The following is a 12753-nucleotide window of genomic DNA, read 5'->3' as shown; positions in this document are numbered from 1 at the left end:
GATACCCCTCTCGTCCGTATATTTTTTGCAAATGTTTCGGGGTTTTCTTCATTTTTTTCTGTTTCGCCGAAGCGCTCTGACCTCCTTCACCAGATATGTAGCCGCCGTCTCCCAGCTTGTGCACCAACACGTTGGAACTTCCAATCACGCATGGTGTAGGGCGTGTCCAAAATTAGGTCTGAGCTCATTGAGTGTTTCAATGGCATTCAGAGCTCTCCGGTTTGGGACGAACGCTCTGTGAGGAAGGTGGCAGGTCTAAAGCGTCTGCTAGAAGATGGTGAGTTTTCATTTTTTCTCGCTTTTTTCTCCACAATATTCTATCACGTGGATGTATTATACGGCGCATTGCAGTCAAGGCTAATGGATGGAGCGTCTGTGCAGTCGTGTATTTCAGACTTCTGCGATGCTGTATCTCGTATACGGGAAACAATAAAATACGACGACATATGGAGTGCTTCTTTACGCCGCGGACAAACAACGCAGCGTTTGATTTTGTCTGCAGAGGAATGCTGTGACATTCTGGTGAATCAAATAGGCGATCGTCTGCGCACTGAACACCTTGCCGCGTTCTCTTTGATGAACCCCAAAAATTTTTCAAAATTTGCACGTCAATTTCCCATTCATTTGTTGGCTACTGTCTCCAAATTTTACCCCATGATAAACGTGGGTAAATTGAAAAATGAATTGCGATGTATATACACCAATCAAACTTTTTTGAACATCACATCAACTTGCGCGCTCTATGGGTTCCTCATAGATAACACTCTAGTAACTACCTTTGCGCCGTCTGCAAAATTTCTGGACATCATTTTGACGACGCCTATTTCTTCCGCCGATGCAGAGCGAACATTCAGCACGCTGAAGCGTATTAAAACGTATCTCAGAAACACAATGAAGCAAGATAGATTAAATTCCTTGGCTGTTTTATCCATTCACAGAGACGGCATTTCTGGGATACATGACTTTAATCAGCGCGTTATTGAGCATTTTGCTTCCAAGAAACCGCGGCGTGTTGCATATATGTTCAAGCAGTAGAAGTCTAGCAGCATATATATCTATGAGTGAGCGACGCATGTCCTTATCTTTGCATTAACTTTCCTTTCTTCATAGTAACGTTTTAAACCTTATTTTAGGTTTTGTCTGCTTTCCCGAAGTTTCTGTTAATATGTCATTTTATTTATCTGGGTAAATATTGCCTTTCCTTTTGAAAGAAATTCAAAATAAACTATGTCTATATTTATTAATCCCTTGACTTGGACCGGTTTTAAAGACACTTTCTTATCGTTAAAAATTGTCGCTTTTGCCGATTGGTTGTTACCTATGGAATGATTTTTATACTCATAAAATGATGGGAGAACTTACAGCGCTCATCCTGTCCCCGTAGATGGGGGTGACTTGGTCCCGCAGTAGCTTGTCCCGGTTATCAAAATGACCACGCGCCACCACTGACTTTTTTATTATATATTGCAGTATTGGAATGAGATTTTATCGATTGAGTGGGGTGTAAACTGGGTAGCTGACACATGGAAGAATCGATTAATCCATCAAGTTTCTGCTTCGATTGACAATGTAAGTTGCTAGATGAAGGCAGATGTAGAGTCATCACTTTGACCAAACTTTTTTTTCACACCCGACAGCCTTTCACTTGTTCAATTCATATGTCGGTAATATTGCAAATTTCACATTTCAAACATTTGATTATAAATTTATAGTTTGTAGCATATTGTAGAAAAAGAATTGGAGGAATCAACGAGATTTTTAGATTTTCATGCAATGGATGTAGAACAGGGGTGCACAACCTTTTTGCTATTGGCGGCCACATTGCATTTATTTGTTTTCAATACGTCCTCCAGAAGGTTGAAGAGTGCGCCGAGGACGTGAGAAAAATTTATTTGGGCTTTTATGGCGTCATAACCGCTTATTTGACCCATGCGAGGTGCCGTCTGCCCAATTATGAAGTATGTAGGACTACTTGGAAGTATAATATTCGCATTCTAAACGAATTTTTCATTTCGGTGGACTCATTCTTGAGCAGATATATTGCAGCAAGTTGCATAATGGTTGCACAATTTTGAAAAAAATCGAAAGTCATAGAGGGGGGAGGGGTGGGCGGGCAGTGCTTCTGTTTTGCTTCAATATACGCCAGCATAGCCGATAAATCCTATATTTTCCCTTTTATTTTTATTTTTATAGGATTTTGTATGTGGACGCCCGCATTATTTTTTTACAACGGCCGCATGCCGTACAGCCGCATGCCGTACAGCCGCAGGTTGTGCACCGTTGATGTAGAAAGACTTTCAATGTGATAAGATCTTGTTTCTAAAACATCTTGATTAACTTTGTACTTATTCAGTGACAAATATTCGTTTACTTACTAACTATTATTCTGTAATTCAATTTTGTCTCATATTTTTGTAGCATTTTTTGGAGAAAACAACCGCTCATGGAAAAATTGATGTTGAGAGATATTTAGATTTTTATGCAAATGATCTGGAAAGTTTGTCACTGCAGGAAGATCTTGAAAGAGTTATAGATCAAAAAGCTTATAAAAGTGCAGAAGATTTGTTGAATGATGTTGCAACGGTTTGTTTTGTATATCTTAAGTGCTTTTTATGCATCAATGTGTATTAATAAGTATTTCAGATACTAATATTTGCCTTTTTTATCATTTGTTATTGTTTATTGTGTTTTAAATCATTTTATTTCATTATTTTATACACTTGAAGAAAATGTCTGGTATAAATAAATTAAATAATAAATTTATTATGATCCTCAAAAATTGGAAATATGGTCTTAATATTTGAAAGCCATATATTAAAATTGTAATTCCAGTTATCAAACTTGATGTTAATCGATTATGATCAAATTACCAAGAGTCAGGCATGACTTTCAAAGAGCAAATAATAATATGAGATAAAATATGGGTATTATTTTTTTGATCACTTACATTTGATCATAATCTTAAACGCTGTGTTTATAGCAGAAAAATGTCATTGGAAAATTGATTGGTTGGTTCAAAGCAAAGGTTGGCTTTGATGTTTCATCACCAAAAGTTGCCAAATTATTTGGAAAGATATTTTTGAAAGAGTATGACAAAGTGAAAGAAGTGAAAAAATCGGAATTGTCTTCATCAATAACTTTTCTTATGAATTGGTCTTTTTCAAATAAGTTTTATGAAGTTTTTGGTAAGTTAATTTACTATTTTCACATCTAGGCCAAAATTATCCATGTAAACAAACAATCAAAACAGTCTAATACTGCTTAATAACAGATTACTGCATTTTTTGAGTGACTTATTCTTGAAACTTAATTTAGAATAAGATAGGATTTACATATATTAAATTTACATATAAAATTATTAAGACCGTTTAATCATATGGCAAACCACTGTCTCTCATTCGGTTACCAGTCGATGTTGGGTAGGGAATTAGTTAGTCAGTTAGCCTACTTGTTTCAAAAGCATAGACTTGAAAATACAATCAGAAACTACATTATGACTGGACTTGATTCGATACTTGTTGGTGTTGTTATTATACTGATATCTGATCGTCTCAATTTTTTTTAATTTAATCTTTCGCTTGTGTGAGTTTTTTTAAATTTTTGACAGCTTCAAATTCATTTGAAAGTTTCAAGTCATCAACAAGGAATATCATTGAAAAAGTTTCAAAGGATTTCAATGAAGTCGTTAAAAGTTTGCATTCTAAAACAATTATTGTGGAACATCTTGAAATTATTTTAAGGGATAAAGACAAGTTTTATTTACTTGTGTCCGTTCTATGCCCACAAAAGGTATCACACAATTAAATTCGATTTTTAATGTAGTAGTATATCAAGTTGCTTTTAAAAAGATTTTAAGTTTTTTTAAAATTTAACAGAATAGTGAATTTAAAATGCATAATTGAAAAATCTTCAACCAATGCACACTTTCAATATTATTGAATCACATAGTCCTGATATGAATGATTGAGAGTGTAAAGTCCCATTAGCAAATTATCAAAATATTCAACTGTGTTCGTGAATTTTGTAAGAAAATTTTTCAGTATTTCGAATTTTTTATGCAAATATGATGAACCTCAAAAGATTTGAAATGAACTATTTGCATCATATTAGCATTAGATCTAATAGAAATATTCAACGGTACATCAACTTTCAATAGGTATCCAGTTCATCAGTTGACAAATCTCTGACTGAAAAAATATCAGTTGGAATCTGTGAATATTATCTTGAGGTTTTTAAGTTAACCAAGTCGCATGTTTTGGATTTCATCACCATTTGCAAATTGATTCAATTCGGTAAGATTCATGCGTGATTAACAGTTTTCGTACCATTACTTTCATATTATTGATTTTGTTATTTTGATTTCATTTCTTAGCAGGATATAATAATGCTTGGTTAGGAGTTTGAATTAGGTAGTTTAAAAATATTTAGGCATTGTTGGGAATTGATAGAATGTACTTTATTTGGAATTAGATGGTTGGATGTTATTGCCACGGTTGGATGTCATGCAATTTCAAGATAAGATGGAAAGAAAACACCAAATGACAAAAATAACAGACCTTGTAGAAATTCATGAAAAGGGAAAAGCATCTAGTTTTGAATATTTTGGTTTAACCCAAGAGACACATGAAGAGTTAATACAGTTAGTTTTTTTAAAGGTATAGAAAATATCAACCTAAAGAAATTAGATAAATTACATTTTTAATAACGTGAAATATTGTTAATGTAAACATGATTTGGGTTTGATGATAAGATTTTACTGGTAAGAGTAAAACATTTTGAATTTGACATCTAATTTATTTACCTGTGCACAGTATATATGAATATATGGAATTTTGACTATTGTATAATTCATATATTATATTTTTTCATTTAAACCGAAACATAGGACAGTTGGATATTTCGTGGATTGTTCAGGCAATTTGTTGATGAAACACCAACCAGAGATGAAATTAATTCATGGGAAAACATTCTTGATTTATGGAAAACTACTAAAACACGACTTTTAAATATTGTGGAGCGAATTGATGATGGTTTGTATAAATATTAATATAATGTAAAAATGCTATTTGATGGACACAATTTAATATTTTTTTATTGTATTCATTTCTATTTTTGAATGTAGGAAATGTTACATTGGAAGAAGTTACAACACATTTTTTTGAACTGGGAGAAGATGAAAAACTGATTGACCAAGAAGTTGATTTGCTTTATAAATTTTACTTGAAGGCTGTTCAAACTGAAGATGGTATGTGGTTTTTTAGTTCGATTTTATATTCAATTTAGTCAATGAACTTTAAACACACCAGAATAAAATAACTCATTAAAGGCATCTCAGACCATTCAGGTACAAATTAGGGGTAACTTAGGGGATATGATGCAAATTCTGGAATTACATTCATTTCAGCAGTTTTAGTCATATTACTGTTAAAGTTAGGTTGTTCAACATATCTTAGAATGACTGTACAAAATACTTATTGCTCATTATTTCTCTCACAAGGTATAATATGCCAGATGTAATTTTAGACGGAAGCTTTATACAATTTTTGGAAAGCTGAAGTGAATTGAAACCAATCACTTATTATATTTATTCATTTCAGATGATTCTTCAGCAATAGATCATACTGAGAACAGTCTTAAAGGACACAAATTATCAACTCATTTAAAACTCCGCCAAAAACAAATTTACAATGTATTTCAATCTCAGAAATCCAATGATGCAATAAATATATTACTGGACTTGAAAGAAATACTTGACTTCCAAGGAAATTTTGTTGAGCTTTTGGAGAGAAAAGTACGATGAACTCATTTTTCTATATTTCTAATGATAACAGTGAATATTGCACAATAGTTAAATATTTTTTTTTGTTTGCAATTTCCCTTAACTGCAGTTTCATATTTATGCTTTTCTTAATTCTTATTTTCTGTTTTTCATCACATTGTTATGCCCTGTATTAATATATCGACAACTAGATAAAACACTGCTCCATTATTATTTGTATTGAAGGTATTTATTAGTGATATAACCATGTAAATTTAATTATCACTAACAATATCTTTGAATAGGAAATGATGGAAAACCAATCTGAAAAGCTGTTGAAAAGCATTCCAGAATTGTTAAATCATTCTAAAATATGTGATATTGATGAACACAAGCAAATCTTATTGAAAATGTTTGTGGAAAATATGGAGTTTGTTCAGTGGATTCAAGAATATATGAAAGGTGGTCATTTGAATTACTTATAAAATTTAATAGCAAAATAAAAGTACTATAATAATTAAGCTCATCAAGCACTGCGAGCATATTTGTAAGGATGATGTCTATTTTGAGCACTTAAAAAGAGGGTTTTCCCATATAACCCCCAAAAGGATGGGCAGGAAAATTATTTCTCTGTTGGTCAGTTAAACACCAATATGCCGTCATAATTTTAAATGGTTAGAACCAGCTCATTTTCGTAGAATCTCACAGAATTAACTATTGCGAAGAATAAACCGGTAATTCAGCATTAAAAAGGTAGCAGCAATCATATTCAACAACCCATTAACTGGAACGTTGATATATCTTGTGAATATTTTTCAATATGTACACTGCACTGTACTTTGGGTTAGTTAACTAACAGCTGTGTTGCCCAGTCTGGTGTTGTTTTTCCTCGAACCGGCAATCACTTTATCGTTTTTGAAGTACTGATATAGGGCATAAATAGGAAGTGCTTCACCGCTCAAGCCCGAGTCACACACATTATGATTGCCATTAAGTTTTTGAAAAGAATAAGACAAATAACAGCTCGCAGTACAAAGTCAATTAAGCAATAGTAGCCGTGATTGGCAGACCATTTGCTGTTGAATACATTATAGAAGAGTGGTTCTAAAAACTTTTTGAATAATTACGCAGAACGGTCCCCTTACTATTTTTCTAATGACTCCCGGTCGACTGAAGAATTGAAAACAAATAGCATCGCGGTATATCAAGCATTCATCTATTGAATGACAGTGAAACAGTTCAATGAGATGGGTGCGCCTGCTCGTCTTCCACTAGTTCTTCTGTCTTGGATGATGCAACTCTCATATCGTGTCTCACATCCATTCTGTTTCGACATTTCTGTTTTAATAGCGAGTAACTTAGAAAAAGCGAACTCACATTTGTAAGTTTGAAAATGGAATGAGCACTTTTAGTGCTATCTTAGCGGGCTACCACTTTAAAATGAGATGTTCTTATTCAGACAAAAGTGGTAGCTCTGGACAGTGCTATTTCAATCCAAAAATCCCTGCGGGACATGTCCTGGAGATTTTGTTTTGCACCACCATCACTCACAAAATCGATGAACTGTTTTTGAATTAAATTGTCCCCCGAAGGTATATCGCTAACAGTGATTGCAAATGGGTTATTGATGAATGAATATATATTTTATTATTATAGTATTTCATACGTAATAATGTCTTCGGTAGAGCATATCGTTTTTTGGAGGAATACTGTAAAAGTATGACATCAGAATTTTACTTCAAATCAAAGTGCTTCTGCGCCGAGATTGAAGTTGTCTCGCTGTCCGCCTAAAATCGCTTCGCGGACCCCTAAGCGACCGCGGACCCCAGTTTGAGAATTTGAGAACCCATGTTATAGAATATATCAACCCAGATATTAAGTTTACACAAATCATGCTCGAGAAGTCTTTTTATGCAAACAAATAGGCCGTCGCCTGAAAAAAAATAAACATAGCCGCCCGAATTCCCCCCCCCCCCCCAAAAAAAAAATCAGACTAAAAAATTGATTCCAGGAAAGCGTCTTAATTGACAGAAAATACGGTAATAATATTGACGTACTCTTTATTTCAGACATCAAGGAATTGAATACATTTTGTGAATTGGGGATGATTTCTGCTGGAGACAACACAGTTGACTTAGATCGAATTTCATTTATGCTCGGTGTGGTCAATGTTTTTGCTCCATTAATATTTTGGAAACATTACAATCCAACTGCATTGGGAAATGAGGAAGATAGTGAATCAGAAAATCGCAAGGAACCCACAAAAGAAGATATGGGCTTTAATGATTTGTTGGATAGATGTGATCAAGTCTGGAAACATTCTCAATCAATTGACAACTTGTCTGAAAAATGGGTATGCTTTAGTACAACCACAATTTGATACAGTAGTACAAATGCAAGTATATCATTAGTTTTCTATATGATTAAGCCGCCTTATCGACTTTCCTATCCCTTGGGATGAATAAGTAAATCTTATCCTATCATGAGAATTGATATAAATAATATATAAGACATTTGTTTTATATATTGAAAAACTTACTTATTACTTTTTTTCTTTATTGGTATTTTCTGTTTATGCTGAGTATTTTATCAGAAAACAATACTTTTCACATTGTACATACATCAGCATGAACTTGTTTCTATTGTTTAAAAGTGAATGTATGAAATTGTATGTAAAATTGTTATAAAACTTTATTAATTTGGTTATTTGATAATGTCTGAAGTTGGAATATCTAATTATGTTCAAAAATACCATGTAGGAAGATACCTGCAAACAGCTTCCCTGGTTTAAAGATCTTGGACAACTCCATGGTTCAATTGAAAAATTATCATTGACTCGGGCACAGGAGATCAATACTAGTGGAATATATACAATTAAATGCAACAAAGAAGCAATGCTACCAAATTTGGAAAATTGTTTGAAACTGTCTCTTCGTCATAGTTCTCGGAGTATGGTCTTTGAGATTTTTTTAATATTTTTTATTTACGGTAGGTTTATTCTTTTCTCACAATTTAATGCTATAAAATAGACTCAGTTCAAGTGATGAATTTGGAGGAATTGAGAGATTTGCAATCGAAACTGATGTTGATTGCGGGAGAAGCTGAACAAGGACGACATGAAGTAAATATGTTCGTGGAAGTTCTGGCATCTGTTGAAAAATTAACCCAAGTTTATGTCAACTTACTTGCCTCTGGATGTATGTTATTTTCCAATTGGAGTGCTAATATCATGTAAGATTTTATTTCAAATTTATTTAGATTTTGGATTTTACAAATTCTTCACGAAATATTTTTCTTCATTTATATTTCTGCTATCTATTTATAATATAAAATGGAATAGCATAATGGAGAAGCTGAAATGGAAATATATTCATGAATATTTACTTAAAATAAGTGTAGAAGAAGACAAACTTAAATTGAAAAACAAAAATGGAATCTCATTCATAAAGATGAAATAAGACCATTCGAAAACTTCGACAATAAAAAACTTCGAAAACTAGATTTCAGGAAACTGTTCATGTTTCGACGGATTCTTTTTCAGCTGCTGTGAAAGCAAAGCGAACAAAAATCTCCTGCTACAGATAAAATTTGCAAATAATATTTCACCTGTTTGTGAAAACATGGATTGTTTGGACTTGAACAAACTTACTAAAATTATGAGTGAAACCCTTGAAAAGTGAGTAATATAACTTGTAAATGTATAGTTCTACATTACTTTATTCTGACTTTTTTAACCTTTGAAAGCATCATATATTCATCAACTGATATTTTGGTTTATATGTGTAATATTTCTTTAGGTGGAATCAATATGTCACAGAAAAAAGAATGGAATATTATTATCTGAATGAATTCAACATTCAACAAATTCTCTACCTTAGCCAGCAACTATGTCTTTTCAAGAAAGAAAATGTACTTTCAGAACAGGTTGGTTTTATTGCCTTGTTGTCTATCATAGTTTTAATATTTTTTCTTGAACTGGGCAATCAGCAACCTATGTCTGTTTCTAGGTTAGAATGCTTTTAACTTATGTTCAAAAAGAGTTCACACCAGAACAACTTGAGAAAAGCTTAGAAGAAGCTACTGAAATATATCAGAATTTGAAAAGAAATTCAGCGTCTCTAGGTATATATATATATTATTTTTATATAGTTATTTTTAAAAGAGTTTTGTTTTATAATTTAATTTGTATGTCTAAATAATTAAATATGTCTAAAATAATTAAAAAATGGGAATTAAGGTATTTTCCGCTACAACTGAGTCAACCAAATCATAAACTATTTTCATATTTTTTTGCAAAAAAAATGACTATGAAGTCCTGAGTTACCATACTTTGCACAGGACCTTGTCTGAGAATCATTATCAAAACTACTAATTATCTTTTATATAATGCATGGTGCGTGCTTTTCTTTCTTCTACTTTCAAAATTCTTTCAGATTTCAAGAAATTTCTCACTACTCTGGTGCAAGTGCTTTCTGGTTTACTATTGGCCCAGACCCTATATTTTACCAAAAATTTTACTCTTTGATTTCACTTTTTTGAGATCCTGGATTACTATATTCTGTTGTCGCCAATCTCAGCAGCAAACACAGTTCTCAGATAATGCTTACTGTACCGGTATAGATGCACATAATTCATTTCCATATATTTGATTTTAAAATGCCTTTTACTTTTGAAAATTTAAACATATAAAAACTTATTAACATTGAAAAACTTATATATGATAAAAGTAACAGAAGATATATATTATATATGTATACATAAATGAAATAATCTAAGAATATTTCCTCTCTTCTGCGCTGTTTCACCCTCTTCTGTGCTCTTCGCGCTCTTCTGTGAGCGCTGTATTCAGTAAGTAGTAAGACCGGAACCCAACGTAGATATCGCCAATTTTGAGACATTTTAGCCACCTTTTGACGCACTCTTGTTCGACACGTTGCAATAAATCTTGTGTAACTAGTCTACATTTTGCTATAATTTTTTGTTCCAACTCTTCAAGGTTTTAAGGTCGTGTGTAAACTTTACTCTTAAGGAAACCCCAAAGAAAAAAGTCACATGAGGTTAAGTCAGGTGAACGAGCGGCCCATTCCCAGAACCTCTGCGCCCGACCCACTTATCAGGAAAAAACTGATTTGATGTAATCTAGGACTTTCCTGGCGTAATATGCAGCAGCTCCATATTGTCGAAATTACCGATAACAGTTTTCAACTAAAGCATTATTTCTGAGCTCTGGTAGGAAAATGTTTTGGAGCATTTCCAGATATGCTTTCTCTGTTACAGTTGTGGTTCTTCTGGCATCATCACGAAAAAATAATCAAGCTTCGATAAATCACGCCCTTTTTCCTCGATTACCATAGGATGTTCTGTTCTTCATATTCGAGTATTGTGTCAGTTTACTCATCCAGACAGATGAAAAACAGCTTCATCACAAAACCAAATGTTGTCAAGGATGGATGGATTATTTTCAAAGTGATATGTCAGCGTTTCACTCATTTCTACCTTACGATCATCATCTTCTTCTTCAAATTTGTGTACAGTTTGCAACTTGTAGGGAAACGCTTTAATATCTTTGCGAAACATTCATTGAAGAGATGATCGGCTGATCTCCAGTTCCACTGCTGCACGACATATGGATTTTTCTCGACTCAATGCATATGCCTCTACTAAAACCTGAATATTTTTCAGATTCAGATTTTCGTACATCAACCACAGATCCAGTTTACATAAATTTACGATGAATTACATAAATTGTTCGTTGCGTAGGAGCCAAATAATTTCAAATTCGCTGTTAAAGAGGCGCTGAGTTTGCCTTACTAATTTATATGCTTTTTGCCAAACAGCAAATTTGCACCTCATTTCTTGGGTTAATCTCCTTGTTATTCTGTAGGTTGATGGAAAATACAAACAATATCTAAATTTTACTACTTATCCATAATATGTTTTCTGAAGAAATGAAAGCTCTATGATGAGTACCTAAAAAGCAAATCGAAATTAAAAGTGTACACTTACTTTTGAGACCCTGTATTCTCACACCATCAATGCCATTTACTTACCAATTATTTATTTTACATTTATCTGTCTTATTTTAAAAGGCTCAAATAATCAAACTTCAAGTGAGAAGAGTGTGGAGAATAAAGATCTGAGTGTAAATAAGCCAGGTAATTAACTTATCATAATATTTTACAATATACTAATTTTCACCATTCTATTGTCACAGACAGTAAATATGATAGACTAATTGTGATAATTATGATAGTCAAAGTTATGAATAATGAAATTTCATTAACTGCAACATGACATACGGCTTTTTATTCCTACCGTGATATCGTTAGTTAAATCATGTTACTGTTTGTTTATAAAAGAACAATATTAGAGCTGTATTGAGATTTTCGAAATGATGTATGTATTTGATGTATGTATGTAAATGATGTATTCAAATTAAATATTATAATTTCCAGTGAATTGAATTTTTTTGATGTATATTTTATATATATTGCTAATTGTTTTAGGAGAAGCAGTACAGGAATTGACCTTTGAAAAAGAACTTGACATCATCAAAACTTTAACTTCTCAATATGGGGTTGGTGAAGAAGTTGCAAAAGCTGCGTTGCAGTCTGAGGGCTGTGATAACATTGATGATCTAGGACACTGGATATTGGTGAATTCATCTGAAGAAGACTTAATATCAGAACTGTGTAAACAATTTGATGAAGCTGTGGGTGAGAGGCCTATTTTTACAAAATTTTGTACATAATACATTACTAAATCACTAATAAAAAGTTTTCTGATCATCAAATTACTTAAAATGTTTAGCAAAATATTAATGATCGTGATATGTTTTGCAGCTAAATCTATTTATTCCTCAGAAGAAGATGCTGGAAACCAAGAATATATTCATTCTGAACAATACGGTGAGTGAAAGTTATTGTGCTCAGTTTTTGTGGGTCTGCTTTGATAAAAAATGATATTGCCTTGATTTGTAATGCCTGACAAGAAGT

At 32.8% G+C, this 12753-nt stretch overlaps 1 protein-coding gene across 2 annotated transcripts in view; it reads left to right on the top strand.

The window, feature by feature from the left end:
• The window catches only part of LOC120328256 (E3 ubiquitin-protein ligase rnf213-alpha-like), a 37089-nt gene that overhangs the window by 4341 nt on the left and 19995 nt on the right, over positions 1-12753 (top strand). Inside the window, exons 5-23 of one of the 2 annotated variants that reach the window (XM_078114330.1) lie at positions 1471-1569; positions 2419-2583; positions 2984-3185; positions 3608-3789; positions 4157-4292; positions 4471-4655; positions 4886-5030; positions 5123-5245; positions 5598-5791; positions 6064-6220; positions 7828-8111; positions 8518-8707; positions 8788-8989; positions 9300-9434; positions 9556-9682; positions 9766-9880; positions 11848-11913; positions 12265-12474; positions 12601-12666. In XM_078114330.1, coding sequence (XP_077970456.1) covers positions 1471-1569; positions 2419-2583; positions 2984-3185; positions 3608-3789; positions 4157-4292; positions 4471-4655; positions 4886-5030; positions 5123-5245; positions 5598-5791; positions 6064-6220; positions 7828-8111; positions 8518-8707; positions 8788-8989; positions 9300-9434; positions 9556-9682; positions 9766-9880; positions 11848-11913; positions 12265-12474; positions 12601-12666 — 2983 coding nt within the window. Of the gene's footprint in view, positions 1-1470; positions 1570-2418; positions 2584-2980; positions 3186-3607; positions 3790-4156; positions 4293-4470; positions 4656-4885; positions 5031-5122; positions 5246-5597; positions 5792-6063; positions 6221-7827; positions 8112-8517; positions 8708-8787; positions 8990-9299; positions 9435-9555; positions 9683-9765; positions 9881-11847; positions 11914-12264; positions 12475-12600; positions 12667-12753 lie in introns of both variants that reach the window. The other variant, XM_039394693.2, reaches the window with a different exon arrangement.

The sequence above is a fragment of the Styela clava genome, chromosome 7 (genome assembly GCF_964204865.1).
Source record: "Styela clava chromosome 7, kaStyClav1.hap1.2, whole genome shotgun sequence".
Classification (NCBI taxonomy): domain Eukaryota; kingdom Metazoa; phylum Chordata; class Ascidiacea; order Stolidobranchia; family Styelidae; genus Styela; species Styela clava.
This window is presented reverse-complemented; position numbering and strand designations above follow the sequence as displayed.